At 35.1% G+C, this 27,391-nt stretch overlaps 1 protein-coding gene across 1 annotated transcript in view; it reads left to right on the forward strand.

Moving 5' to 3' along the window:
* LOC126734022 (vang-like protein 2) overlaps window positions 1–26,993 on the forward strand; it is a 111,439-nt gene extending 84,446 nt beyond the window's left edge. The window contains exon 2 of the mRNA XM_050437532.1: window positions 513–26,993. Coding sequence (XP_050293489.1) covers window positions 513–2,055 — 1,543 coding nt within the window. The 3' untranslated portion in view covers window positions 2,056–26,993. The remainder of the gene's footprint in view (window positions 1–512) is intronic.
* The last annotated feature ends 398 nt before the right edge of the window (window positions 26,994–27,391 follow it).

A 27,391-nucleotide genomic window follows, 5' to 3' on the forward strand; every position in this document is an offset into this window, starting at 1 on the left:
ATTTCAAAGAATATTTTTTTAATATACTATCTGGTTATTGGCGAGTTTGTGGGTTAACGGATTACCGATAAGATAACGCACTAAGCGGTATTTATACAAATATGCACATTATATTATCTACATATTAGAGTTTTATTATTTTAGTCTTCTTCTTAACTTTCTTTAGTTTTTCTAACTATCACTGATATTTAAAGGTTAAGGCATTTTAGGACTCGTTTATTAATATTTTCATTAACCCTTCTCTGACAGAGCAATCCTTTATTAATTTGTTCTTTCTATTCATTGTAGTCTAATATGCATTTTTGGTAGTTAATTCCTGTTTTCCCTATTCACATGAAGGTGCCCACCAGGCTAATGGAATTTGAAGGGAGTAATAATTTTTCCAAATGCATCCCTGTCCCAGTAACCCTAGTTGTATGATGTGATGGTGATAAAATTATTGAAAGTGGCAAGCTGACAAAGCAAATAAAATTTATTTGTAACTACCTATATGCGAACCCTTTTTGTTGCAGAAGCAGTAAATCGCGAAAGAACGAAGACATGGCTCCATTTCAGACAGCAGTCACTTTAACACCTGACAATAGAGACGGTCAGGAAGTTATCGAGGTACAGATCCTACCGCAGGATGATAACTGGGGAGAAAATACAACTGCAATAACAGGAAATACATCAGAACAATCCCAGTCTACGGAAGATGTAAGCAATTGGCCCGGGGAGCCAGATACAGGGATAGGATTCATGTGTCAACGCTATGTGGGTGCTTTAATAATGTACATTCTTTCTACTGTGGCTTTTTTAAGTCCTCTGGGTATGGTGGTTTTTCCCAAGCTGGGTTTCTTTCCTGCTCTGTCAAATCGTTTAGGTCTAGCAGAAGGAGACCGCTTACTTGCTTGTGGTGCTGAATGCAAAGGTCAGCTAGTTTCTTTAGCATTTAAGTTGATTATTTTGGCTATAGGTGCTTGGGCCGTATTCCTTAGAAAACCCCAAGCGACTTTACCAAGATTTTTCCTCTTTCGAGCTGGAGTTATGCTATTTGTCCTTATCTGTTTATTTGCCTATTGGCTATTTTATATCGTGCAAGTTACTGAGACCGCTAGAGCTGCTACTACTCCCGAGGAAACTGTCGATTACAAGGCTCTTGTAGCGTACGCGTCAAATTTAACAGATACGTTACTATTCATACATTACTTGGCGGTTGTGTTAGTAGAAATACGGCATCTACAACCGTTCTACTATATTAAAGTAGTTCGCAGTCCAGATGGAGCAAGCAAAGCATACGGAATAGGACAACTTAGCATTCAAAGAGCCGCTGTTTGGGTACTCGAGAAGTATTATACAGAATTTCCCATCTACAACCCCTACTTGGAACGGATCCCCGTGTCAAAATCTCGTAAAACATCGACAAGCTTTAAATTTTACGATGTAGATGGTACGAATAATACACAAATTCAGCAGTCGCAATCGCGCGCTATGCTTGCAGCGCATGCTCGAAGAAGAGATTCTAGCCATAATGAAAGATTTTATGAAGAGCATGAATACGAACGACGAGTTAAGAAGCGGAGAGCACGTTTGGTTACCGCTGCGGAAGAAGCTTTTACGCACATCAAGAGACTCCACCATGATCAGATTTCTTCAATACCTATGGATCCTCACGAAGCAGCTCAAGCAATTTTCCCATCTATGGCAAGAGCCTTGCAAAAATATTTGCGCATTACTAGACAACAGCCACGCCATTCAGTCGATTCAATTTTAACTCATTTGGCCACATGTTTAAGCAACGATTTAACACCTAAAGCCTTTTTGGAACCATTTTTAGTCAGCGACCCAGTGCTTCAAAACGACAAGGAACAAAAAGCTGTTCAGACATGGGCTTTGATTTGTGAAGAGCTGCTTACAAGACCCATAGCTGACGGTGTTCTATTTCAACTCCGTCAAAACGATGTGTCCTTATTATGTGTCATTAAAAAGTTGCCTCATTTTAATATCACGGAAGAAGTTGTCGATCCAAAGAGTAATAAGTTTGTATTGAGGTTGAACTCGGAGACATCTGTATGACCTTTGTATACATCCCTTGACCGACTGATTTAATTTTCACATATCGCGTTTCTCGGGCTCTGCAGGGAATCTGGTTGAACTGATTCTGATTATTTTAAAATATTTGTAATTAGGTCAACTAAATATGCTGCAGTATGCAATATTAAAGATATCGTATGTGCCTGGAAAGAAATATGGAAAATTCGATAATTTCTTATTTTTATTAACTGAGGTTTAATTTAGTTTAAGTTGTATAGTTCCCAGTGAGATTATGAGTTTATTATCTTGTTTAATTGTAGATTCTAGATATATATTTTTAATTTTATATGTATCATATTATTATACTGGAAGTTTGGTTTCATAGAACGGTAGATATGAATATATCATATCTATATCAGAGTCATATCTTAATGGTAAGAAAAATAGGTCTTGGTACGTACATACTCGATAGCACTAAGAATAAGGTATTAATAAGAAACCAGAAAATTGGTAGCTGTGTAGGTAGTAAATTGATTAATGGCGTTTGACGCAGTATAAAAAGTATAGATATGACCTATGATCCAAACTTGTTTCAAATAGCTTATTTTGAACTTTGGTCAAGGAGTACAATATAGTGTTTTTAGGCACGTCTAAGAATATACATTTTAGAGTAGCTAATGCGTATCAAATTTTCAAGAAACGGTTTTTTAGTAATTATGTTGTATTTCACTAGTTGTATGTCAAACCCCTGTAAATTCGAACAAGCTTTTTCTTACTTGATCTAAACTACCATATAGTGTAAACTCACAGCAAATTACTATTGTACTATCTTGTATACAGTGTTACAAAAGGGGTATTTAAAAACCTAAAAGGACATTTTCTCCGAAATATTTCATAATACAGTAAAAAAAACTACAGATATACGCCTTGGTATTTTGGCTGTTTGATTTTCTTTAACCCGTTTATTTGTTGACTTTCTCTATTTGTTGTCCTTTTAAGTGTCCATCGTAGGGATCTCATGTTTGGTTTTACCGATGTTTTTTCCGACTTTCTTATTAAGTCTGACGACATTTCGATTAGTTCTTCCTTTGTACTGCTGATTAAAACTATGTCGTCGGCGAAATGTAAATTGTTCAGATAGCTATCGTCCACGCGCAGGCCCTTTTTGTCCCAATCTAGTCCTCTGAATACGTCCTCCAATTCAAAAGTAAATAACTTAAGGGATATGTCTCCTTTTGGGACGCCTTTGTTAATTGCTATTCGATTGGTTGTTACATCTTCTTGCACTTTAACTGTGATGATCGCCTCCTTGTATATGTTTTTTAAATAGATGGGGCAATAAGTTTATTGGGCGAAAGTTGCTGAGATTTAATTTTTCTCCCTTTTTGTGTAACAAGATGACTTGGGCATTTTACCATGTTTTTTGACTATTTCGTCACTTTAATATTTTACGTCGCTGTCTTTCTTTTTGATTTGATAAATTGATGCTTACTCTTATATTTTTATTGTTTTCTATTACGGAGTAATATTATGTTGTTGTGATCCCTTAGGTCTCTTTTTATACTCCTTCCTTTTAACTTTTATGTTAAGTTTCGATAACTGGGGTCACTTCTATTGATTTGGTTTTTCCCTTGATTTTGCTTGTAATTTTCCTTTGATAAGTGTCAACATTTTGTTAAAGTTCCAGAATTTTTTTTTCTTTCCGTTCCAAGGTAATTTCGATTTTTGCTCTTACCACTGTATGGTCACTGCCTGTATTGAGTCTATTTAATGCTGAAACAGCGGTTATTATGTAAAGGGTTTTCCATTTTCAGCGCTCTATCTTTGAATGAAAATAAAACAAATTATGAAAATGATATTAAAGTCCAGTGCAACGATATATTAGAATGGTCACCCGTCAAAACACCAGCATTCCACCTGCCAAACAATGTCATCCACCTTCTATTTACATTGTTTGAGAAGTAAAATGCTGGTGTTTTGACGGGTGACCATTCTAATATATCGTTGTACTGGACTTTACAATGCCTTTCTTTTTATTTTAAAGCATATTTGATGACATTAAGTTTTAAAAATTATATTAGCCAAATGACTGCTGAGGTTTTTCGGCATATACTCAAGATTTGACCTAGCCCCACAAAAAGAAATCCAAGCGAGTTAAATCTCAGGACCTAGGTGGCCAGTTGATTTCGGCACCTCGCGATATAACGGAATCATCCGAATATTTCACGTACTAAATTTATTATCTCGCGTGCAGTATGGCACGTAGCGCCATCCTGTTGAAACCACCTGTTTTGCAGATTCATCCCATCCAATTTTGGTAAAAAAAAAATTAGTTATTATCAGGCACCGATATCGATCACCGTTTACAGTAAGTTCGACCTCTTCTGCGTTTTCAAAAAAATAAGGACTGATTATTCCGCCGGGCCAAAAAGGCGCACGGGATAGAGTGCAATGGAACCTGATGAATGTCCCGTGGGTTTTCATCGTCCAATATCCGACAATTTTGCTTATTAACAAAACCAGTTAACCAAAATGGGTCACTCGTCAGAAAAGATGATTTTTTTGCCCAAATGCAGGATCCGCGTTTAACTGCGCTAGAATACAGTCAGCAAATATGTGGAATTGTCTGTGGTCATTGGGTTTCAGTTCTTGAGTCAATTGCACTTTGTACGGGTGAAGATCCAAATATTTTCTAGTGGTCTTGTGTTCCGATTATGTATTGCTTGGTCTACCACCGATCCGGTTTTTTCGAATTTCGTTATTAGATGACTGTAAGAATTGTTGACTCTGCAGGACGATCGTGAATACCATAAATTAAACGCAGTGCAAAGTTGGAAGCAGAACAGAACAGAACTGAACACTGATTTTGATAATAAGTTTTAACAACTTCTACGCGTTGTTCAATCGTGCCATAGTAAAATGTTCCATAATGTAAAATGTCGCTACTAACTGAATACTCTGCCGAAATTTAACGGCTGTATCATTCTTGCCTTGGTTATGCGCTGTTTTCAAACATCGATTAAAAATGGAAAACCCTTTACTCTGTATTCGTTATTATAAAGTCAATTTACAGATTTAAAGAAAGGGGTTTTCATGCTAACGAATTTTTGCCCCCTCCAGATTCCAAGAGGCTGACCTTTTGAGATGTGAGATTTTTGTTTATCCACCCGTTCCGTTTTTTTTTTGTAATTTGCCATAGGAGGATAATTTAGCCTTAAGTCTTCCGCGCTGGCCAGACTAGTTGGAAAATTGAAATTTTCAGCCGCTTCTAACCTGGAGATCAGACGCTATGGAGTATCGCTCTTGATCTGGAGATCCGACGTGTCCTGTGCCAGTTTTGGTTCGTTCCGGCTATTTGATTTCTGCGGTACTACGTATCTAAGAAGAATTCCTCTATCCGCCACTTTGAGAGGCGTTTATTAATCCTATAACAATTTCCGATTATACTGAAAGATTATCGGCGAAGGTATGCATCTAGAATACTGATCCCATTATTACTTAATAGAATGAGGGAATGATGTAACTTTTTTGGGCAAAGATGCTCCAAGACATTTTACTATTTTTCTGGGCATATCTGCAAAAGGGTTCTTTCCAAATACTGGTTTACATATGAATATTTGAGTAATCCCAGGAAACATGTAGAGCATCACGCAGCTATTGTAACTTCATTGCATATTTTGGAAGCATTCTAACACTCAAAGCAAAGAAACTATAATGTAATTGCTGATGTATAGGGCTAGGCGTTATCTTGTTGAAATCTAACATTATCCGGTCCTTAACTATACGGTATAACAAACTGCACCGCAACTTTGCTAATGAATCATTGAGCATTCAATTGTCTTTGAAAAATTCCAAAAGATTTCTACTACCTAGGCTCTAAAGCTGATACCGATGCTCCCCTGGTAAGGGCAGATTCTCGTTAAACCGCAAATTTTAAAAAGCATACTGCGGCATTTCCTTTTTCAGAACGCCCGGAACGCCCGGCTCTTCCAAAGAGTGTTTTACGCACCAATTTATTTTTCTTTAATTATTTCTAATATTCATTAAACATTGTCAATTCCATCCCGATTCTATAAGGGCAATTACGGCACGGCTTTCCGGCGGCCACGTTCTCTCAGTTTATAATGGGTGATTCATTTAAACCTTTTTTTTTCATTCTAAATAAAATCCATAAAAAGGAATTGGATGGCAGAATTTTTATTATAAGTTGAAAGAAGAATTTTTGACATTTATTTGTTGAGAATAATTTTATTTAAATGCTGGTTACGCCGTACGTGGTCGATTCGGTAGGTCCAGTTTTCGAGCACTCCCTCTAGCATTGTTACCGGTGTCTGCCGAATTACTCCAGTAATGTTGGCTTTTAGGTCTTGAATCGTGGCTGGCTTATCGACAAAGAACTTTTATTTAACAATACCAGAGAAAAAAATCTAAGGGTGTGATATAACACGATCTACGCGACTAGTTGACAGGTCCGAAACGCGAAATTATCTGTTCGCCAAAATGATTTCTCAATAAAGCTATTCTGTAATGACTTCCGCGTCATCCTTCACCCAGTCAACACATGGTTGTTCTCGTCTTATCCTATCCTTCGGTTTCCTTTTCTTGACCCCTTCCTACCCCTTGCCGGTGGTAGCTGATCCTATTCACGCCGGTAACCAGGCCGGATGATGCCGGATGCATCGTGAGGGCGACATCGTGCATTGAACAGTTTAGATTGTGATTGATAATTTAATATAGTAAAAGTGTCGATTCGGGGAATAGGGTACATACCTGACGGTTTTCCTGAATCTCCAAATCGTGCTCGCAAATTGGCTCGTAGCAGTTCAATTGAACAGAAGAACAACAACAAAGCCATTCTGTCGTGGGCCGTAGCTCCATCTTGCTGAAACCAAATTTCGCCGACATTCCGGGCTGCTGAAATTACAGGCAACAAAAAGTCTGTTATCATGGTGCGATAACGCTCGCCATTGACGGTCCGGCCTCATTTAAAAAAAAAAATAGGTTCCGATGATTCCACCGGCCTATAAACCACAACAGTGCATTTCTGTGGCTGCAACGGTAGTTAGAGAATATCTTCGGGTTGCTCATCAGCCCAAATACGGTAATTTTATTTATTGACATATCCATTCAGCCAAAAATGTGCTTCATCACTAAACAAAATTCGACGTGAAAACAGCAGATTTTCATTGAGGTGTTCCAAAGCCCATTGACTAAAATTAAAGCGTAGACTGACTTAAACCCTTAAGTACTATGCCCCAAATAAAACACATATTTACTATGCGTGGGTCCCAGTGACCCATTTTTTTAACTTGAAAATGAAACCACTTTTTAAATAAAAAAAAAATGTTTTTAATGTCAAAATAGTTTATTCATATAGATATTTTAACAATTAGTGCAAAATTTATTTATTTAAACATGGTTCACACAAAATATTGCAACAAGAAAAGCATATGGGTTTATTGCACTTTTTGCAAAAAGCACTTGTTTTTCTATCCTTCTTTGGGGGACAAAAGGCGCATCTTTTTCTTTTGGACCTTGATTGCTCTGGTATAGGGGTTGGATAAACAGTTAACGACGTTCTAAGTCTCAGCACAATCGATTCACGTAGCTGTCGGCGAATATGTTGGTTGTTCATACGGATTTCCATATAGTCCTTGCAAAGTGCCATTCCAAGTTTCTTCAAAAAGGAATACCTTTCAATTTCAATTCCCTTGGGAGAACATTGGTAAAGTACCCGAGAATTTACACCAGCTATGTTAAGCATTTGAAAAAATAGTACCATTGGCCAGCGTCTTGTTCTGCGGGAGGTTGAAAAATGAACACATTTTTGATCCAAGGCGTCTACTCCAGATTTTGTATCATTATAAAACAAAATTATATCAGGTTTGAGAGTGCTTTTATCAATTTTTGCGTCATGATGCATGCTAGATATTAGAATCACAGATTTCCCCTTTTTAGGCACATGACTTACCAAGGTAGTTTTGCTCTGGAATCCAAAGAGGCTTGACGATTCAGGTCGGCTTCGAATTGCTTGAAATTCAGGTGGTATTTGTCTCTTTTTTTTTTTTCATTGTGCCGACGTAAGTTAAGTTATTCTTTAGGAGTTCATTGACCAATTCTACGAAGAGTACCAATTATCACCAGTGATATTTCGGTTTGATTTTTTAGGCAAAGAAGTAATTAGACGAAGGACTACTTGAGTTGGCTGCAAAAAAACAGATTTTTGCACGGGCCCATTATCTCTACCAAGATATACTTCAGCATTCCACATATAATGTGTTTTACTATCAGCCAGAATTTGTAATTTAATGCCATATTTTGCTGGCTTATTTGGCATATACATGCGAAAGCCACATCTACCTCTAAATGCCACAAGCATTTCGTCCACAGTCAAGAATTCACCTAGTATGTAGTTTGTTTTCGATCTTTCGACAAACTCTTCAAAAAGATCTTTAATAGGCGCTAATTTTGTCATAGCTCGCCTTTCAGCCCTTGTGGTTTCATCATCAAAACGTAGAGTGGATAGTAAAAAATTAAAGCGTGCAAGAGTCATAGTGCAATTAAAAATATCTCTACCGGTGCCATCTGTTGCCCACATAGATCGTAAGTTTTTTTTTATTTGATTTGAAGATCCCCTGTAAATACAACAAACCAATAAAAGCCCTAATTTCTTCGCTAGTTGTGGTAGATAAAAAGGATAGACGATTTTTTGCAGAAACAGTATAGTTGGCAGCCATGATTTTTATTTTTTGATTGGTAAATTCAATAATTTTTTGAATCATATTGTCTGTGAAAAGCAAATTCCATGCTTCCAAAACATTTTTTTGTGGATTTTGCCTTGCCTCTCCAGCCAATCCAGGTAATATTTTTATTATATTTTCCGATGTTGTTCTGCTTCTTGTAGGCTCTTGTTTTGACCAAATCGTCTTATCTTTTCCATGCCATGAGCCCGATCTCTTCTCTTTTTCCGATGTGGATATACTTGGAGGGACTTCAATATTTTTCTTCATCCTGGTCGAAGTCTGAGTCGTCTCCGGAGCTCCATGAAAATTCACTTTCTGTGTCATGATCGCTTAAAACCTCATTATCTTCTTCCTCTTGATCACTTTGATCATTTGAAACTACAATATCATTGAACTCTGATGGAAGCAGTGCAGCTTGGGTTGTAATGTCTTGGTCATTCCAAAAATTTTCATCTTCAAATAAGTCTTCTATGTCTTTATCAGTCAAAGCATTATTTTTTAAAGCCATATTTCTTTCTAAAATTAAAAAAAAAAAAACATAAAAATTAAACAAAAAACAAAAAAAATTAAAACTTACCAAACCAGAAATTGTAAAGTAATTACTATGCGTGGGTCCCACAGACCCGTCGACACTAATAACTCGAAATTCGATACGTCCACTTTAACAACAGATTCACGACTGAGAAGTGTTTAATGTTACTGGAGATTACACAAGCGGAAACGCCAGTGGCGCGCGGCGTTGCCAAAATCTGCATGAAAACTTATTTACATGGGTTCCTAGGACCCACGCATAGTACTTGAGGGTTAATTCTTGAACGAGCTGGTGTTTGTTGTATACGATAGGCACAAATGTTGAGATCGGCGGCTAATTGATTGCTGACGGTCTTCAGTCACACAGTCCGCTACAGCCGCAATATTTTCCTCATTACGAACTGGATGTAATTTTTTCGGTCGCCTGTCATCAAGTAACGTATACTGACTCTCGAATTTGCGGATGGTATTCGCAATAGTGGTCTGGAAAGGTCGATGGTGCACGAAAAACATTTCTCACAGAACGCTGATTTTCGTAATAAAGCTGCGCAGTTTGGAGATGATGTTGCGGTGTAAGTCGTTTCATGAAAAATTGTCAACCAATACTGAAGGATGACAATATGACACCAGTCACGAGGAATGCGAAGAAAAAAATATATGAAATAAAAGGTCTAAATGAGTCACCCATTCATTATATGCCGCGTCTTATAAAATTGTCGAAATTACGACTACTTTGTGTTGGTGTTGTTTTTAGACGTTGTTCGGCAGAGATTAATAATGAATTCTGTTAACAATCAACGGGATATATTCAAAGAATGGATTTATAGGACATTCGACTCGAAAAAAATTCGCAGATAAATTTTGTCCCTTACCTCGCAGGACACCCTAGAGGGGAATTGTGCTTTAGATGACATTTTTGTTTTAAGGCAAATATTTGAAAATCCTAAGCTAGCATATTAAATCTAATTGCAATTTAATCTAACTGTAGGTTTTGAAAACGTTTATTTAACGACTAACAAAAAGAATCCTGATCCTAAAGAAAATTCAATGACTGGAAACAAAACGAAAACATCATCATATGCATGGTGGATAAGATGACACACAACAGTTTAAGTTGACAGATCCACAGTTGAACATCTTAGCTATTGATGAAACGCCAGCACAAAGATTATGGCACCATTGCTTACATTCTTGGCAACATTCTCAACGCTCTCCTGATTTCGATTTACTATATAATTCGTAGCATTATCAGCGTCCTATGTAAAACCTTCCTTGGAATCGGAATCATTCTGAACGATTGTTCGCTTTGCCTGATCTTGAACTTTAACGCTCTTGCGAGTTTCTTTCTCTTGTTTGTTTGGGGCCCGGGCTTTAACCTCGTCCATATAAGAAGAATTTGTCAGAATATGAGAGCCGGTTATTTTTCTCTTCGTGCTTCTTGCTCGTCCCGTTTTCGGAAGTGGAGAAATATAATTTAGCCTCTCCTGGGTGATAGTGGATCTAGTAATGACTTGGCAATCACGCTGAACCCGTATAGGATTCATCGTAACGAGGATTATGATCCATCCAACCACGTAACCATTATCGTAGATAGCTGCAAAGTTCCTGGCAGTGCAGCATCAAAGTATTCGGGTTTATAGTTCTTTCTTGGGATAATCATGGCAGGTGGAACAAAATTTCCAGCAGCATTGGCACATACAGCGATATGCAGGCCTAGTTCCGCAATTGTGAAAGCACCAACTTGTTTTTTTTCCTTTTGTGCAAATATTTTCGGTGGATTTTGGGCGATGTTAAGGCTCGTTTCGTCCATGTTGTAAATTTTTTTCGGTGTAATATCATTATCAGTTATTAACCGTCCTAAAAGATCGAAGAACTTCATCACTTGGGGCTTATTTAAAGTCAAATCATCTTCGTCAAATCTATCAGCTAATCACAATTTGATGACAAATTGATATGGCAATTTTCTAATATCAGTGGTGATAAATCCAAAGACATCCATAGATCAAAGATATCCAAAGATCCATTTCTGTTCAAAATATACTTTTTTGAATCTCTGTTCAAAAAAGTATATGCTCCACTAATTGTTTTTCTATGGCTACATTAAAAGTAGTCTTGAAACGACCGAGATTTACAGGAATATTCGTGAAGTGACGACAAACTGTGACCTGCGGCACGTTGAATGCCTTAGAGGCCTTTAGCCACCCCATCTTGTTTTCTTTGACGCTTTCAATGGCCTTCGCCATATTTTGCTTTGACCAACAATGACGCATAGACTTTCATGGATAGGCATCATGAAAAATAATTAGGATTTTCAAATATCATCGTAAAGAACAGCTGGGTAAGATGACGTCGACTTCAGGTGACGTTACTATGTCATCTTACCCTTCGAGCTACAAAATATTAATAGCCTTTGCGGCCTTCAAACTTTATGGTTATGTTCAGTATTTATAAAGTACAATAATCACAGCTCATGTCAAATAACTTGAAACACAAGAAAAAACTTACCTGATGCAAATTGTTCGGCGCAAACACTTTCCACACAACAGCCAAAAAACGCGAGCTGGCGGTGATAGAAATTTTGAGCGATAACGCCATCTGGGAGAGGTGTAGATGACGTTTTACGGCTTGTGGCACGAATATTTAAAAGGTGTCATCTTTATCCGGTACGCCATCCTAAGCACAATTCCCATATGCGTGTCATTTGGTGTTGGAAATCTAGTTCGAAAATAGGGTTTATACCAAAAAATAGTGATATTGTGTGCGTTTAATCAGTTTTCATTTGAACGAATTTCACCAAATCTGCCCTACAAGATTTTTGTTACTCAAAGAAAAGCTATGAGGATAAACATGAGATCTAAAAATTATATATAGTCCCTAGTTATGCCTATGAAACTATTATTAATATAGATGCAAGCAAATTGGCATTTTTATTGACAAGTTTCTCTTGTACAGTGGAAATATTCTGAACCTATAATATTGAAACTCAAAAAATAGTCTTCTTGCCGAACTTGTCTTCACGTGTTCAAATCCTCAGTGTCGCTATGGTGTAAAGTAAATTTTCGAATAAAGTGTTACTTAACTCCCTTAAAGTGTGTTAATTTACAATTAGAAAAATGGAATTCCCTGACTTTGTGGTTAACGGAACTATAAAAATTAGATAGGAAGACATGCATATTTTCCTGTATAATTTTTAATATATCTTTACCCTATTCTGGTATTAATTTTACCTCAGTAAGAGGCATGTAAGTTTTACTATGTAAGATAGTGAAATAGTATTTGTGTCGGGATTTTATCACTCATTCCAGTTATTCAGGACATCCTAGGATAAAATGGTTTTAACGTAACAGGTTTTTCTTATAGGATCTAAAAAGTAGAAAGTTAGCCACATGAAAAAAAAAGTAAAGTAAATACTCGCATATTAAAAGGTAAATACGGTATATAGAGTTAGTGTTTTTAAAGACATGGGGACTGACAATTAGCCTTTAGCATTAATAGAAACTGCAGTACTTAGTATTTTAACTTTTGCCGTTGGCGGTATTTATTTTTATTCAAATCAATTTATTGTGATATTTTTCAGTAAGTACTATCTTATTTTCTAGATATCTTGATCTGTTATTTTTATTTGTTTATTTGTAATGGTATTCTATAATATATTTTTTTAATTAATAAAAGCAATATTTTTGTAATTTTACAAAAATAGCTTTCTAAAACTGTAATACTACTTAATATAGTGCTACTATTTATAATATTTAAGTCGATATAGTGAGTTTTTACTACAAAATAAAAGTGTTTGTGAAGTTGTACATAAATTAATATAATACTACATTTTTAAATAAATTTATGTAGTTAGTTTATAAGGTAACCAAGCACAAATACACGTACGAATATAGGCGAATATACTATTTTTAAAACAAGACTTTTAAGACATATACATATATTTATGTATAGGTAACACTTCAACAATCATTTTCATACAGTCTGACGCACATAAATTCATTAGTACAGTGAAACTTCCCTGAAACGAATTTCTAAGGGTTAGCAAATAAAATTCGAAATATAGAATAATACAAATTTACTAATTATTATTTAAATTTAGGTAATGAAGAAACACTATGAATGAAGTCACCTGAAATTTTAGTTTAAAAAACTAGACCTACATTAATGTTTTTTTTAAATATTTTTTTTACCTTAAATTGAAGCATTTTTCTTTATATACGGAATCTACTATTAAATCACAAATTGTTCTAACAGGTGCGAAAGTCTGACAAAAAGACCACTCGATTTTTGAGACCTCAAGTCTCTCGGATGCCGAGATCCTCGTGTTCTCAGATAAACTGCATGGTTGACAAGTATTTTGGCCCGGGAAAAAAGGCATGCATGTTGACTAATTGATTTTATTTGGGATGCTCTGGTATCTTATAATAGAAAAAATCTCTACATGGTGCCAGATTTTTGGCCTAGAGGTATAGTGATTATTTTCCTTTTTGCAAGAAATCAGAATGTCAAACCAAAAGTCCAGTAAGAATAAAGAACTCTGAGGAAGCCTTTGTCAATGACAAAAATATTGGTTAACGTACATATAGAAGGATTTACATTAATGCCCTTCTTCTAGAAAGAAAGACACAAGCTGAGGTAGAGCTATGTTTGTTAAAAACCAATATTCCTTATAAATTAATTCCAATTTTAATTTAGCATTGAAATGGCTTTTGAATATTCTAAAGTTTTTATTGAAAAATGTGATCTCTATATCTTGACTATTTACAGATCTCCCTCAGGAAGTTTTGACACCTTTTTATCTGCAGAGGATGTAGTATTTAATAGACTGAGCGTTTCCAGACATGTTTCCAAACGTGTGGTTGCAAGAGACTTCGATGTACACTTTTGGACTGCAACTAGATAGGGGGTCAGCTTGGAATATATATCTTTATAAGTCCTAGTATTCAGGTACTCTCCTTAATAGCTGTAAAACAAAATAGAATAAAACAGATTGTAATCAGGTCAATATAACAATGATGCTTGGATCACTGCTGCGTTTATACAGGGTGCGCCAAAGCAGTTTTAATCTGTGACTAGAAATATATCTTTCAACATCCTTTTTTTCACTTAGAAGTAATCGAAAGTATTGCATGACATTTTATTTATGGAAAATAATTTAGCTTTAATAACGTCCTTTACTGTGGACACATTGTTCCAAACTGTTTGGCAAATAGACCATTATGCGCTTTAGCATACCCAGCAGAATTGTGCTAATTTCATTGCAACTGTTTTCTTTCAACTCTTTAATGGTCCTTGATCTCGTTAAATACACCTTATTCTTAAGATAACCCATTGCCAATAGTCACAAGCCGTGAGATCGGGAGACCTCCCGGCCAAGGAACATCTTCATTCCGCGAAATGACTGTTTTCGAAAACAGTCGAGCCAATGAGGCTCGTGTTCAACATTTCCACATAACGTTGCGAATTGACCATGACGGGATTGCCTGCGTCGTCCTCAAAAAAATTGTTGCCAGTTATACCGAATCGCGACACTCCGCACCAAACAGTAACCTTGCGACTATGAAGATCGTTGGTGGAGTTCATTAGGATTCTGAACACCAGTATCAAAAATTCTGCTTATTTACGTATGCTGATAACTCGAAATGCGCCTCGTCGAACATAATTAAGCCAAGTTTGCAACCATTCAAACGGTTTAAAAAGTCTTTAGCTGTCACTTCTTAAATATTTGCTAATTTGTAAGGTGAAATGTAAATCCTAATGCAAAATACACCGTACTGTTTTAAAAAGTCTTAAAGCAATCGCTTGTCGCCTATGAAACTTTCGATGAGGATTTTGCTGAACCGCTGTTCGCACCCTCTCTATATTTGCTGGAGTCCGAACTACAAACCGAACGACAAAAATGTTGAACCCATAGCGTAACACTCAATATTGAAAAGCACTCAAAATAGACGTTGTGTACTGACTACCGAATCGTGACTTTTAAAATACGCCTCGACAACGAATGCGCGATGTTGACTCGTCCACGGCTCCATGATTGCTGAAATGATCGTCTACCAATATTCTATATCATAAAACAACTTTGTACTATTCATTATAAAAACGCCAGGTTCTTTGGTGGACCCTGTATAAGACTATGCGAGAGCATCTTAATTTTCTGGAAGAAGTGAAAGGAAAATGTGAAAATGAACATGACTATCATAGGAATGAGTTAAAATGAACTTTTGAAAACAAGAATAGTAGGGTTATTTTTGATCTTAACGTAAAAATATTAAAATCCATCACAAATGAAATTGTTCAATCACAAGAAAAATATGTTTTCTTTTCATTTTGAAGAAGGCACTTAGTGTTCCTTTGTTTAAGAAAGAAGACTAATAAGCCTGAGACCTGCCGGCCTATATCTTTATTAATAATCGTGTCAATCCTAGAAAAGTGGCTAGATAAACAGATTTTGGATTTTTTGAGTTTGTCCAGTGAGAGTGTTCTCTGAACTTTCATTGAAACTGAAAGTTCACTTCTAGTGTTAATGTAGTTTTCGTAAGAATCGAACTACTGTTCTTGGGATTTTGGTTTGCGTTATTTTTGGAGCTTTTCAGGGTTGTTAGTACGAAACAGTCTTTGAAATCCTTGCAAATAACACTACGATGTCCATCTGAGCTGATACTTTGGATGCTTCTTTGGAGGGACTTCTAAAGAAGCAAAGTCTTCTCTCTGCAAACTTCTAAAACGAGCAAAGAGTGTAGAGAGCTGTTTTTGCACTAACAAGATTCTGATAAATGCAGATAAAACACTTAAAATAGTTTTTATATTGAGGAAGTTGAGGCAAGTAGAGTCTGTAGATACAGAATACAGGTTTCTGCGGGGTCACTCTGGATCACGACTTTAAGGTCAGCTACTTAACATCAACTCTAAAATTTCATATAATATAACAAATTATAGATTAAACAATACAATATTAAAATTTCTTAAATTAACTAGATTTATTAATAAATTTTATTTAACAATATTTTAATTTTTTAGATTAATAATTTTAGATATGTACTAATTTTTCCTTCATTGTCTTCCACATGTAAAAAAACCTGCAAGTCTATCATTTTCATAACTGTTAATTTTCCTGGTATCGGCCTATTTGGAAAACAAGCTACAAACAAGTCTGAAATTTCTCGGTAACTATTGCCTTGGTAATACTATTTTAACCATTTTGTTTTTTATTAAAAAAAATGTACTAGTACAAACTTGACCTCAAGATTACGTCAAAAATATTTAAAAAATTCCTTCTTTGTTTTTTCTATTTTTTCTTATTTTTTTGTGGTTCATATATGGCACATTATGCATTAAAACAACATTTAAAACTATAAAAAATACCTTTATTATTTTATAGTTAAATTTATTCAGTGTGAAACTTATAAAAACAGTTCCTATCTTTGTTTAAACAGAGAAAAACATTACATTTCTCGCATTTTATGAAGCTTTTTGCGCCACAGGGATATTTGCATCTTTGCCTTTCATTACACCATAATGGAAGATGATCATATCTATCTGTTCTAACATCTTGCATTGGAAAATCGGTTGCTGGATCCCATCTTTTCTTATTTTGCAAATTTTTTATAGCTCCCCTTGGACGACCTCGCTTTCTAGTAGAACCGGCTTTATTAACTTTGCACAAACACTCTGCAACTTCCATTTTGAAATCTGCCAGAGCTAAATTATGCTCATTGCAACCTCTTCTCCAAAGAATCCATGCATTGACAGTCATTAGATCAATATTATGAAAGAACATACTCATGTACCATTTCTTGGATCTGAATTTGATCCTATAGTATATTAACATCGAATCCAGGAGGTCGACACCTCCCATATACTGATTGTAGATCGTTACGGCTCTTGGACATTTGAAAATTGTTTCACCTTGACTGTTGGCATACTTCCAGCATATGTTGATAAAAGGTTGACTAATTTGTTGTCATACCATGCAACAAGAGATATTTTGGTACCATCAATTGTGGCAACTTTCTCTACCATAGCTCCTCGGCCGTTCTTTTTTAATTCAGACTCTTTTGGCATATTATTCTTTGGCACTCTATTTATTCTAACTATTCCTAGTGGTATTAGACCCTGTTTCGTAAGATAAATTTGCAATGTAACGCTATTGAACCAATTATCGAAAAATATCTTATGATTTATATGTCTGGGTACTGTTTGTGTTAGCCGCAGAACCACGTTTGAACTCATCCCCAGATCAGGAAAACCATCGGGTAAAATATTGGTTTGACTTCCAGCAAAAATTTCATAATCGTAGAAAAATCCGCTGACTCCACTAAGAACAAACGCCTTATGTCCCCATTTGTGGGGGTTTTGCGGATTATATTGTTTTATGGACGAACGCACTTTTGTAGGAATCATCTGCTCATCTATAGCTAAAAAGTCCTTAGAAGCGGTCGGATTTTGAAAAGTTTATCATGACCAGGATTACAGGCAGCAATAGCATCGTTATTGTTCGCGAAATGTAAAAAACGTTTTATTTCCTCCCTTCTGTTACACGACATAACATCTGATATGAATTGGTGACTCAGGCTGGAGTTCCATTAACTCCTAGCATTTGGCAATTGCACTATTGACATATAAATACAGGTTCCTATGAACTGTTCTAGCTCATTTTCAGTAAGATCTAAAGGTTTTTGAGGTCTTTTTTCTACTGAATATAATATAATTTGATAAACTATATATTGATGATTTCATCTGTTCGAAAAAATTTGAAAAATGCGTAAGGGGAATCTGCTTGCTGCAATTCAGGTGGCATGTTAGTAGAACTGAGAAATTTTATATCTTTATCTCATGTTACCAAATGACGGCGCAGGTTGGATGATTTTTACCTCTATTCTTTACTCTATTAGACTACGCCGTAATTCGTTAAAGGAAATATCATCTTCGCTGTCTGAATCTGTTTCTGGGATAATTATTTTTGATTCATTATTTTCTATTGTATCGTCTTCAGCGTCTGACTCTGGGGCTAATATAATAGGAGGAATATCATCATCTGATATCCTTCGCCTTCACTACTATCAGGTATATCCATAACCACAAGTGTTTTTGAGCCATAGAAGTTTTTCGGATCCATTTTTCTAAAATACCAGAAAAAATAAAATAATACCTTGTTCAGAAAGCATGTTGTGTCATTTATGTCCATGACAGTTTTGCACAAAACTACATATTGTGGCATATAAGGTAAACGTTCCTATTATCGGCACCTTTAGCTTTTGCAATGCCTTTGGGCATCATTTTAATTCATTTAGTAAATACAATATTTGCCCAACCTATATTCTGAGTATTTATTTGGCTAGTAAAATGTGTCATATTTTAGACGGACTGTTTATTTTAACCTAAAATTAACATATGCTACTCACAAAAGGAAATAAATAAGAAGCCTCCTCTGCCCAGATTATTGGCACACCTAAATAAAAGCATGCTCTAGTTTTCGGCATATATAAGATCCTTTTATCGGCATAGAATATTACTACTTAGGTAGCTAAGTAGTCAATAAATAATATTATGTAGGTAGAAAACGAAATTTGTTAAGAGTTCATTTTCAAATATTATATTAATAATTATATTAAATATTAAAGCTAAAATTAAAATAAAAGCACCATTTATTTAATTGCCAAAAATTTATTAAACATAGGTATCGATTAATTTCTGATCACTGACAAAAGGGACACTGAAGTTCGTCTTTATCACTCTCTGTTAAACCAAGACAAGCCTTATGGTAGTATTTCAGACAGAAAGTACACAGACGCATGTCGAGCTGTTCGTCAGTATCGCACAATGTACAATACCAAGATTCTTCTAAAGGTTTAGATGTTGAAGCTTCAGTGGTTAAATGCCCATTGACTGCAATATTTTCTTTTGTAGAAAACAGGTCCCTCTTAACATTTTGTACTTTATTTGTCTTCGGTTAGAAATTCTTCTTGAAACCTTTTGTGGAACAGCAGTCTTAGTCTTAACCTTCTTCTTTTCGTTTCCCACTTCTTTCTTTTGGCTACGCTTTATCTTTCTTTCTAGCTTTAGCTGTTCTTCTTGTTTCTTATTTTCTTCTTTTTTTTTTGATAATATTGTTGCCACTGAGATGAAGTTGCTAGAGCAGGTATCCTATCCTTAACTGGTTTAGGCTTAGCACTGTTTTCCTTAGGTGTAGGCCAAAATAAAAATTTTTTGAATGGAGTCGGAACAGATTCATCTAAAGCAACATTTTGTTGCAAAGGCGACATTTTTGTTTCTAAGTTCGAGTTTTTCTCACTTATAGAATCTGTTTTATTGCTGGGCATTGTCGTAATTTGATCAGAGCCAATTTGTTGAAAGTTTTGTTTTACAGGAGAAGAAATATTATGCCAAGAGTTTTCTACATGTACGTCATGTTGAGATTCATCGAAAGTATTTGCAATTGAATGACCTAGATGAAAAAGGGCCCATCTTTGAAAAAGTGGATTTTTCAGGAAATGCAAAAAATTGTATTTCGGATAAAGAAAGTAAAAATGTAATATATGAAATTGACCTATGTATTTGTGACATATTTCAAAATGTTTTTACACCAAATTTTTTTCTGAAAATATATGTCTACAGGATATACAGGGTTACAAAAATTCTAAAAATGGGCCCTTTTTCTTCCAAGTGATAATCTATTGAAGATTACAAAAGAACTACTAGAAAATAAAATGAAAAACAGGAAATGAAAAATATTTATTTGAAAATCTAATTACGTTTTTTTATACAGAAATATGTTTTCCATGAGCTAAGGGTCTTCCCGATCATCCTCGTGTGTACATGTAGCACCTGACAAGGTATCATAAAATGCGATAGCATTTTCATCTTTCAAAAACTTGCAAAGCTCCTTGATGTTTTGTAGTTTTAGGGCATTTATTGGTATATCACCAGAATAAGCAAGCTTTTCGGGTATAGGGACACGTTCAACGCCAGGTTTCAGAAGACGAAATACATCGGGACACACACCATTCAAAGAAAAGCTGCCAAACATGAAGTACTTTGATTCAGCTTTAAAGTCAAAGAACTTGTATTTGGTTATTTGAAACTTTAACTTATTTGTGGTGAAGGTTTTTTTAAAAAACGGTTCAGACAATCCGGCTACAAAGTCCTTTACCATATTGCTTTTAAGCTCAACAACGGTAAATTTGGTACTTATGATGCTGTTCCAATTTGAAGGCGATTCAACTACTTCCCTTTTTCTTTGCATTTTTTCTATAACAGCAAAATGCCTGTCACAAGGCAGGAAACTGTGACCCCGTTGTGGAAAAAAATGCTGAAAATTTTTAAACTTTCATTAAGTACCAATGACTGCCAAAATTTTAGCATGTTTTGGTTATGATTCTGGCCCCTGCAACCGTCAGTAAATATATATAACTTTTTAACAGTGCTAGGTAGGAATGCTTCTACGTAATGGTTAAGTACAGAGAGAACTTCGTTACAGCCCCGCTTTGCAATATTTTCAGGCCAAGTATACATAATGCTCTTTGCTTTTTTGCCAGAGTAAATGGACATACAGTACAACCAAAGTTGTCTTTTATAAAAGACATCACTAGTACACATATGTGGACAGGGAATATTTTGTTTAAAGTCGAAGCAGAGAACTTCTGTATCTTCATTTTCTTTAGCTTTCATCAAAAATTCTTGCATCTTTGTGTAAAATAGCTTTGCTTTTTTCTTATGTAACTTAAGATCTATTTCATAACCTCTTCTTAATGCGCCATTTTTTTCGCGGGAAATTTTGGCCTCTATTTCTGAACACGTAGTACAAACATCTGAACGAGGGCGACCAAACGTGTAGTTGTAGTTGTCACGAAAATACTGTAGATAAAAAGAATATTTCACTTCACATTTCAATTTTTGGAAATTCAGATCATTTTGTTTGGCGTCGAGTAGGACTTCTGGGTAATGTTTTTCCAGAAACATTTCATACATTTTCAAAACACTCAGCTGTGGTGACAGATACCTTCTTCGCTCACCGCTTGGTCCATAGTGCACAATATAATATGGAAAACTTTGTATATGTGCATCAATATTTTGAACAACAATACCAGATAATTTGTTTTTTCGGTTAGTGTGCTTGCCACGATTATCGGTTGGCACAGCGGCTAAAGTCTTGCCTGCTCCAATATTTCGCACCCTCTTGACTCCAATTCCATGCAAACTGGCAAAGCCTTCACGACATACAGATAACACCCTTTCACCGATATGCACTTTATACGAAAAATTAAACTTCTTCTTGAACACTCCCTTTCTTTTTAGGTTTACTGACGATACTGTGATAAGAGGTTGTAAGTGAACATTCCGGGCCCCGTGATCTCCAATCTCATTAAAATTTTTCAATATACGAGCCATCTCTTCTTTTGATAATGATGTAAGACATTTTCGTTTACATCTACACAAAAATAAGATATATTTTAAACTATATACAACATTCTTTACAATCCTAACTTACCTGCATTTTTGACCTGTTTGTCTAGCAGCTTTTCTTCCTGATTTACCAATTTACTCCTCCCCTTTTGCCTTTAACTTTTTATTTTTGACACTTTTCCACTCTTCAATTTTCCTCTTTCTTTTCAATTTTATAACACTTGCTTCCTCATTTTCTAAGACATCCATGATTATATGAATCAAGAAACAAAAATCCAAAAACCACACTGATATTTTATTGTTATTATTATGATTTGAAGGTTATGTTTACAAATATCAACACAAATTATGGGTATTTAACTTGGCGAAAGAAAGGCCCAAATGTAGCAGATGGGCCCTTATTCTTCTCAGCAGAGAAAAACAGCTGATTCAATCCGTTTTAGAGTACGTTTAGTGGGCCTTTCTTCTACTCGGTATATGCCAACTTTGACAAGGAATCAGAATTCATAAAAAACGGGTTTTCGACAAACTGCACAGATGGGCCCTTTTTCGTCTAGGCTATTCAATTATGATGGAAATATCTTCAGCAACACCTACTGGAAGAGATGAATTTGTACAGTCAATTATTTCTGTAACATCAATTTCAGTGTCTTCTTGAAGTTGATTATCCACTTGTGACTCGTCATTCATTAATTTGTCATTTTCATTGACACCTGTAACATCCATTTTGTTGTAAAATTCTGCCTCTGTAGAAGAATCACCCGCGGCAAAGTCTTCTTGGAGTTCATTTTCACCTTGTGCTTCATCAACAAACTTTACTATTGCATTGGTATGTTTATTGGCTCCTTCGGTCTTCATTTTCATCCAGAGTGAAACAGGCTAGTATGTTCTATTGGTCCTGCCCAGACTGGCCCGGAAAGCTGAAATAATCTAAGGGTCTCTGGTGGAATATATTGTTCCACGCTTCTTAAAGCTGCTTGTGATTTTGTAGGCTGTTCAGGGTTTTCTCGATGATTTTGTGCTCCGGTTTCCGTTTTGAAATATTTGGAAAGTTTTATATTCTCAACATTGAAGGGAACAAGCCCGCAGGTTCGAAACCCGTTTTTAATTATATCTGGGATATTGGTCATTTTTTGAAAAGTAGATTCCAAAATAGGCGCAAATAAGTCTTTGGTAATCTTTTGGCCTTGGTTTTCCATTCTCCATCGGTGTACGCTCTTTTTCCACTCAAGTTTCAACGGTCGGAGCACAGCCACGTCGAGTGGCTGCAAAATATGTGTTGCGTTGAGACAAAGAGCTATTAGGATGATATTATTTTTACTGCAAAATTCGCTAAGGGACATCGTCAGGTGAGATGTGTGTCCATCCAAGAATAATATAACGGGAAACTGGACTTTCTGAGCAACTAACCAAGGGTGAAATATATTGGCGATACTCAAAAAAGCTTTCACCAGTCATTCACCCATTTTCCGACTTGCCGATACCCCAATGTTTTGGAACTTTTTCGACAACTGATTTGGGAATTCTTTTGTAGTTGTAAACGATCATTAGCGATAAAATTTGATCAGAGGCACTACATGTCACCAAAGTCGTCAAGCATTCTTTGTCATTATTGTTTATAAATGAGTAAACTGTTCTATCCCCCTTTCGAACTAAAACTTTGTCTCCCTTCGGAGTGAGGAAGAAAGCCGTTTCATCACAACTGAACACACGGCTGGGGTCATAGGTAATGTTAAGGTTTTTTGTGTCTTGTAAGTAGGCCCGTACTTCTATGAACCACTGAGGAATGCGATTTTCTGTTAGAATGTTTCTAGCAGAAGTGAGGTTTTGGGAAATTCTTGCTGCCAGTTCTGGATGCCTCTTTAGAAATAGTTCATACCATTTCCGTCCAGGCCTACCGTCTGTGAAATTATTAGGCCTATTCAGTTCTTTGAGTAATAGTTGAACACTATCTAACAAATGCGTTTTTGTTGCTGGAAATCCACAAGCTGCTATCCGGAATAATCATGCTACCAGTAAGTTTTCTTCATCACTTGTTAGTATAGTTCCTGGTCCACATTTCTTATCTAAATTCGTTCTACCTTTTACTTTGTCCTGAAGGGTCGATCTTGGTACCCGATATAACTTGCTAGCTGTTTTAAAAGGCATTCCTGCCTGAATGGCGCCAACAGCATTCTTTATAGCTTCGGTAGAATATTAAATTCGTTTTTTCTTTTCCATTGTTATTAAAGTAATTCGGATCTAAAACAAACGTATCCAATTATCGGCACTTATAATAATATAATATAACTTATATAATAGTGTATGTATTATCGGCAGATATATTATGCGTCAAATAAGGCTAACTCTAGTACAAAATATAGAGTGCCGAAAATTGGTGTGGAATTTCTTTGTTTTATACTGCATTTAAAGATCAATCACTTCCCATGGTAAGTTAATAATTCAACGTAAAATCGACCTAAATGCACTATAAGGCACATAACCAATATTAAAGGGGATAATTTGTAATAAGTGCCGAAGATAGGTACATTTACCTTATATGGCATAAACAAAATATAAGGAAATACTTAAGAATACTCATAGGGTCACTTTCTTGAAGGCCTCACCTTTATGTGGATATTTTTTTTGAATGAAATTATTCAATAGAAACTCCGATGATCGAAGATCAAATTTCACTATGCTTAGAAGCACCTGGCAATAAAACGGCCATTTGCAAAATTTCATAAAACTTCAACTTGCTGTATTGAGATGGCGTCACATGAACGGTTGAATATGAATTTTGTGCTATAATTAAGTATATGAACATTATCATGCATAAATACTTTGGATTGAGGTTTGGTTTATAAGGGTGTGGCTTAGGAACAGTAATTGTGCCATATATGACCCACTATGCGGTAAGGGGTTAGTACTTTTTCTTCAGTAGTGTAACTCGTAGCTGAGTATTTTTAGATTTTTTTAATGTAGAATTTTAATGCAGTGAACTTATTACGACAAATTATGTGATGTTCATCACCAATCAAGGTAAAAAATTTTGGCTGGCATACCTGTGAATACTAGGCAATAAAAAAAGACATATTTGGCCCTATTAAAAATTACATGGAATTTCCTATGTCCCGCCTGGCGATGCAACACCCTGTATAAAAAAAAGTCTGTTGATCAAATTCTTATTCTGAATTCCTTAATCGTATTTTTTATATCATTTTAGTGTGTATTTAAAACATGCGTTGCATACATTTTATAAAAATTTTAGTTTTATATTGGGAGTTTCATTTTAGTGTTAATAAGTATCTATATATTCTTTTTATATATAACTTAATTAATTTAACGTGTGTAAAACTTCAAATTATAGAAATAATAAAATTGTTATAGTGTGGACGCGACAGAGAATTGAAATACATATTGAATCAGAACTTTCGCATGAGAATTAGAGTAATTTGTGATAAAAGTTAAAGAACTATTTGGGACCTTTTCTGTAGCTGACAAGATTTTTTTTAGATTCACGATAGCGACAGTGGCGTTGTAGTGCAACAAAAAAATCTGAAGTATCCTTTACATCGTATGACATTATGGGACTCTAGTAAAACGCCTGAACGATTTGATTATATTCCCGGCACTTCTTTCTTGCTTCTTTTCGGAAACGCGATTGTTTTTTTTTGTGAACGTTTTACCTTGTGAATTTTTATTTAAAATTAATACACGCACCCAAGATCTGAGTCAGACCTGTATATGGGAATTTATATGTTAAAAATCAAATCCATACCCCAATACATTGGTGAGTATTTTTTAGAGTATTAGTTCTATTTCTTGTCGAATATTTTCTTTGAGTTGACGTATAGTTGCAGGATTATTACTTTTAACTATAAATCCCATAAAAAAATTGTCTAGAATCAGGTCCAGAAGTCGCCATAATTGTTCTCGCTGGCAAACAAATATCGGCTCTGCGAGAAATCAATTGTACGGAAGATTTCTCTTAACACTTAGTACTCTCGATGAAAGTATGGCAGGTGGCTCCATCCTGCTGAAATATTGTTTAGTTTATAGTCCAGCGAGATTTGAAGATCTGAGGCAAACAATTAATAACATGACTGTGTAGCGTTTCGAATTTACAGTAATGAATAATCCAGTAATTTGCAATTGCGGCCTGAACAGTAGCCTTGGAAAAATAAAGTCTGGGAAGAAGAATCATGCGTTCTCGGATTCAGCACGTACCGATTCAGTCGCCTGTTGAATACGATAGTGCTATTCGCATTACTCCCACTACACCCATTTTCTTAGAATGTGAAAAAATTATAATTGTTTTCTCATCCTGTAGGCTTTCGAGTTAGAGTTAGAAAATTTTACATGAACTGGACCAAAAAAATTATTTTTTTACATAAAATATTAGATTTTGGGAAGTTTCACTGTACTTTCGAGGTGATTGATCAGATCGGCCTGGTACTTAATCATGGGTCGGCAAAAAGAATTACATGTCTAGGATACTAAAAATGAACAAAAAATCCATTATTTTACTGGTTTAAATTAAAGCATTTAAATTGTTAAAGACTCGTATTGGCGTTTTTGCTAATTAATTCTCACAACATTTTACAGCGTATAAATTTTTTTATTAGTAAACTTTAAACGATAACATAGCCTACGCGAAAATATCTTACGTACTTACATGGGATTTAAATTTGTTATCTACAATTTTTAATTTCTACATGGTAGATTTCAGTCTGAAATAATGAAAAGAATGTTTACAGTACCCTTCAAATGATCTTTTTCGACTAGCCCAAAATTAAGCGTTGTTTTTGTATAACCTTGTATTAATAAATAAAATAAGTAAGTTTTGTACTATTAAACTTGTATTCGTTAAATTAGAAACTAATGCAATAATCATTAGGAAATAATGATAAAATCATTTTTAAGTCTTGTCTGCATTAATTAAACAAAAATGACATTCCTTTTGTTTGTAAATTATTGAATTATATTTTATATCTAAGGTAACCATGACCACTAAATTTTCATCCTCTTGCCTCAAATTTGTTTGTTGCCAATCCTTTTTAACTCAATTCCATTGTTTTTCTTAAGCGATAGTAAAAAGTTCCAATAATTTTAAATGCTGATCTCAAATAATTGATCGTGCACAATGCATATACAGCCTTTAGAACAATTAGTCTATTACAATATCCCTGTATTTATGCCAGTTGACCATTATGTGGAATTTTTTAATTGAAGCATATTAGTTAGCAAATTTAATATCGTTTTTACTTTTAGCAAGCTCATTTAGCAAATCCTGATTTTTTTGTGCAAATAAAATTATAAAATATCTCTTTGTAGTCTTTTTTATTTGATCCATTGAATATCCGGTCTTCCATCCTGATTTAAAGGGCTACTTTTCATGAGAGATAAATTTTGTTGCAGTCCTATAAAATAAACAAATTTACTACCAATTGCTATAGCTTAGCTACTATAAGTCGACTTATGAATCATAAAAAATATGATGCGTATTTCGATAAACGCCATCACAAAACTGTCAAAGTCAAAAATCTTAATTAAATTACAGTATTAAACTACAGCAATTTATATGATTGGTGTAATGAATATATTAATAATAATTATTAATATGTTCAGAAATAATATATTATTACAATGATATACAGTGGAGATTTAATGTGGCCCTGTTAATGAAGTTCATTCGGTTTAAACACCATATCCCAATGCATGAA

This window comes from Anthonomus grandis, chromosome 3 (genome assembly GCF_022605725.1).
Source record: "Anthonomus grandis grandis chromosome 3, icAntGran1.3, whole genome shotgun sequence".
Taxonomy (NCBI): Eukaryota; Metazoa; Arthropoda; class Insecta; order Coleoptera; family Curculionidae; genus Anthonomus; species Anthonomus grandis.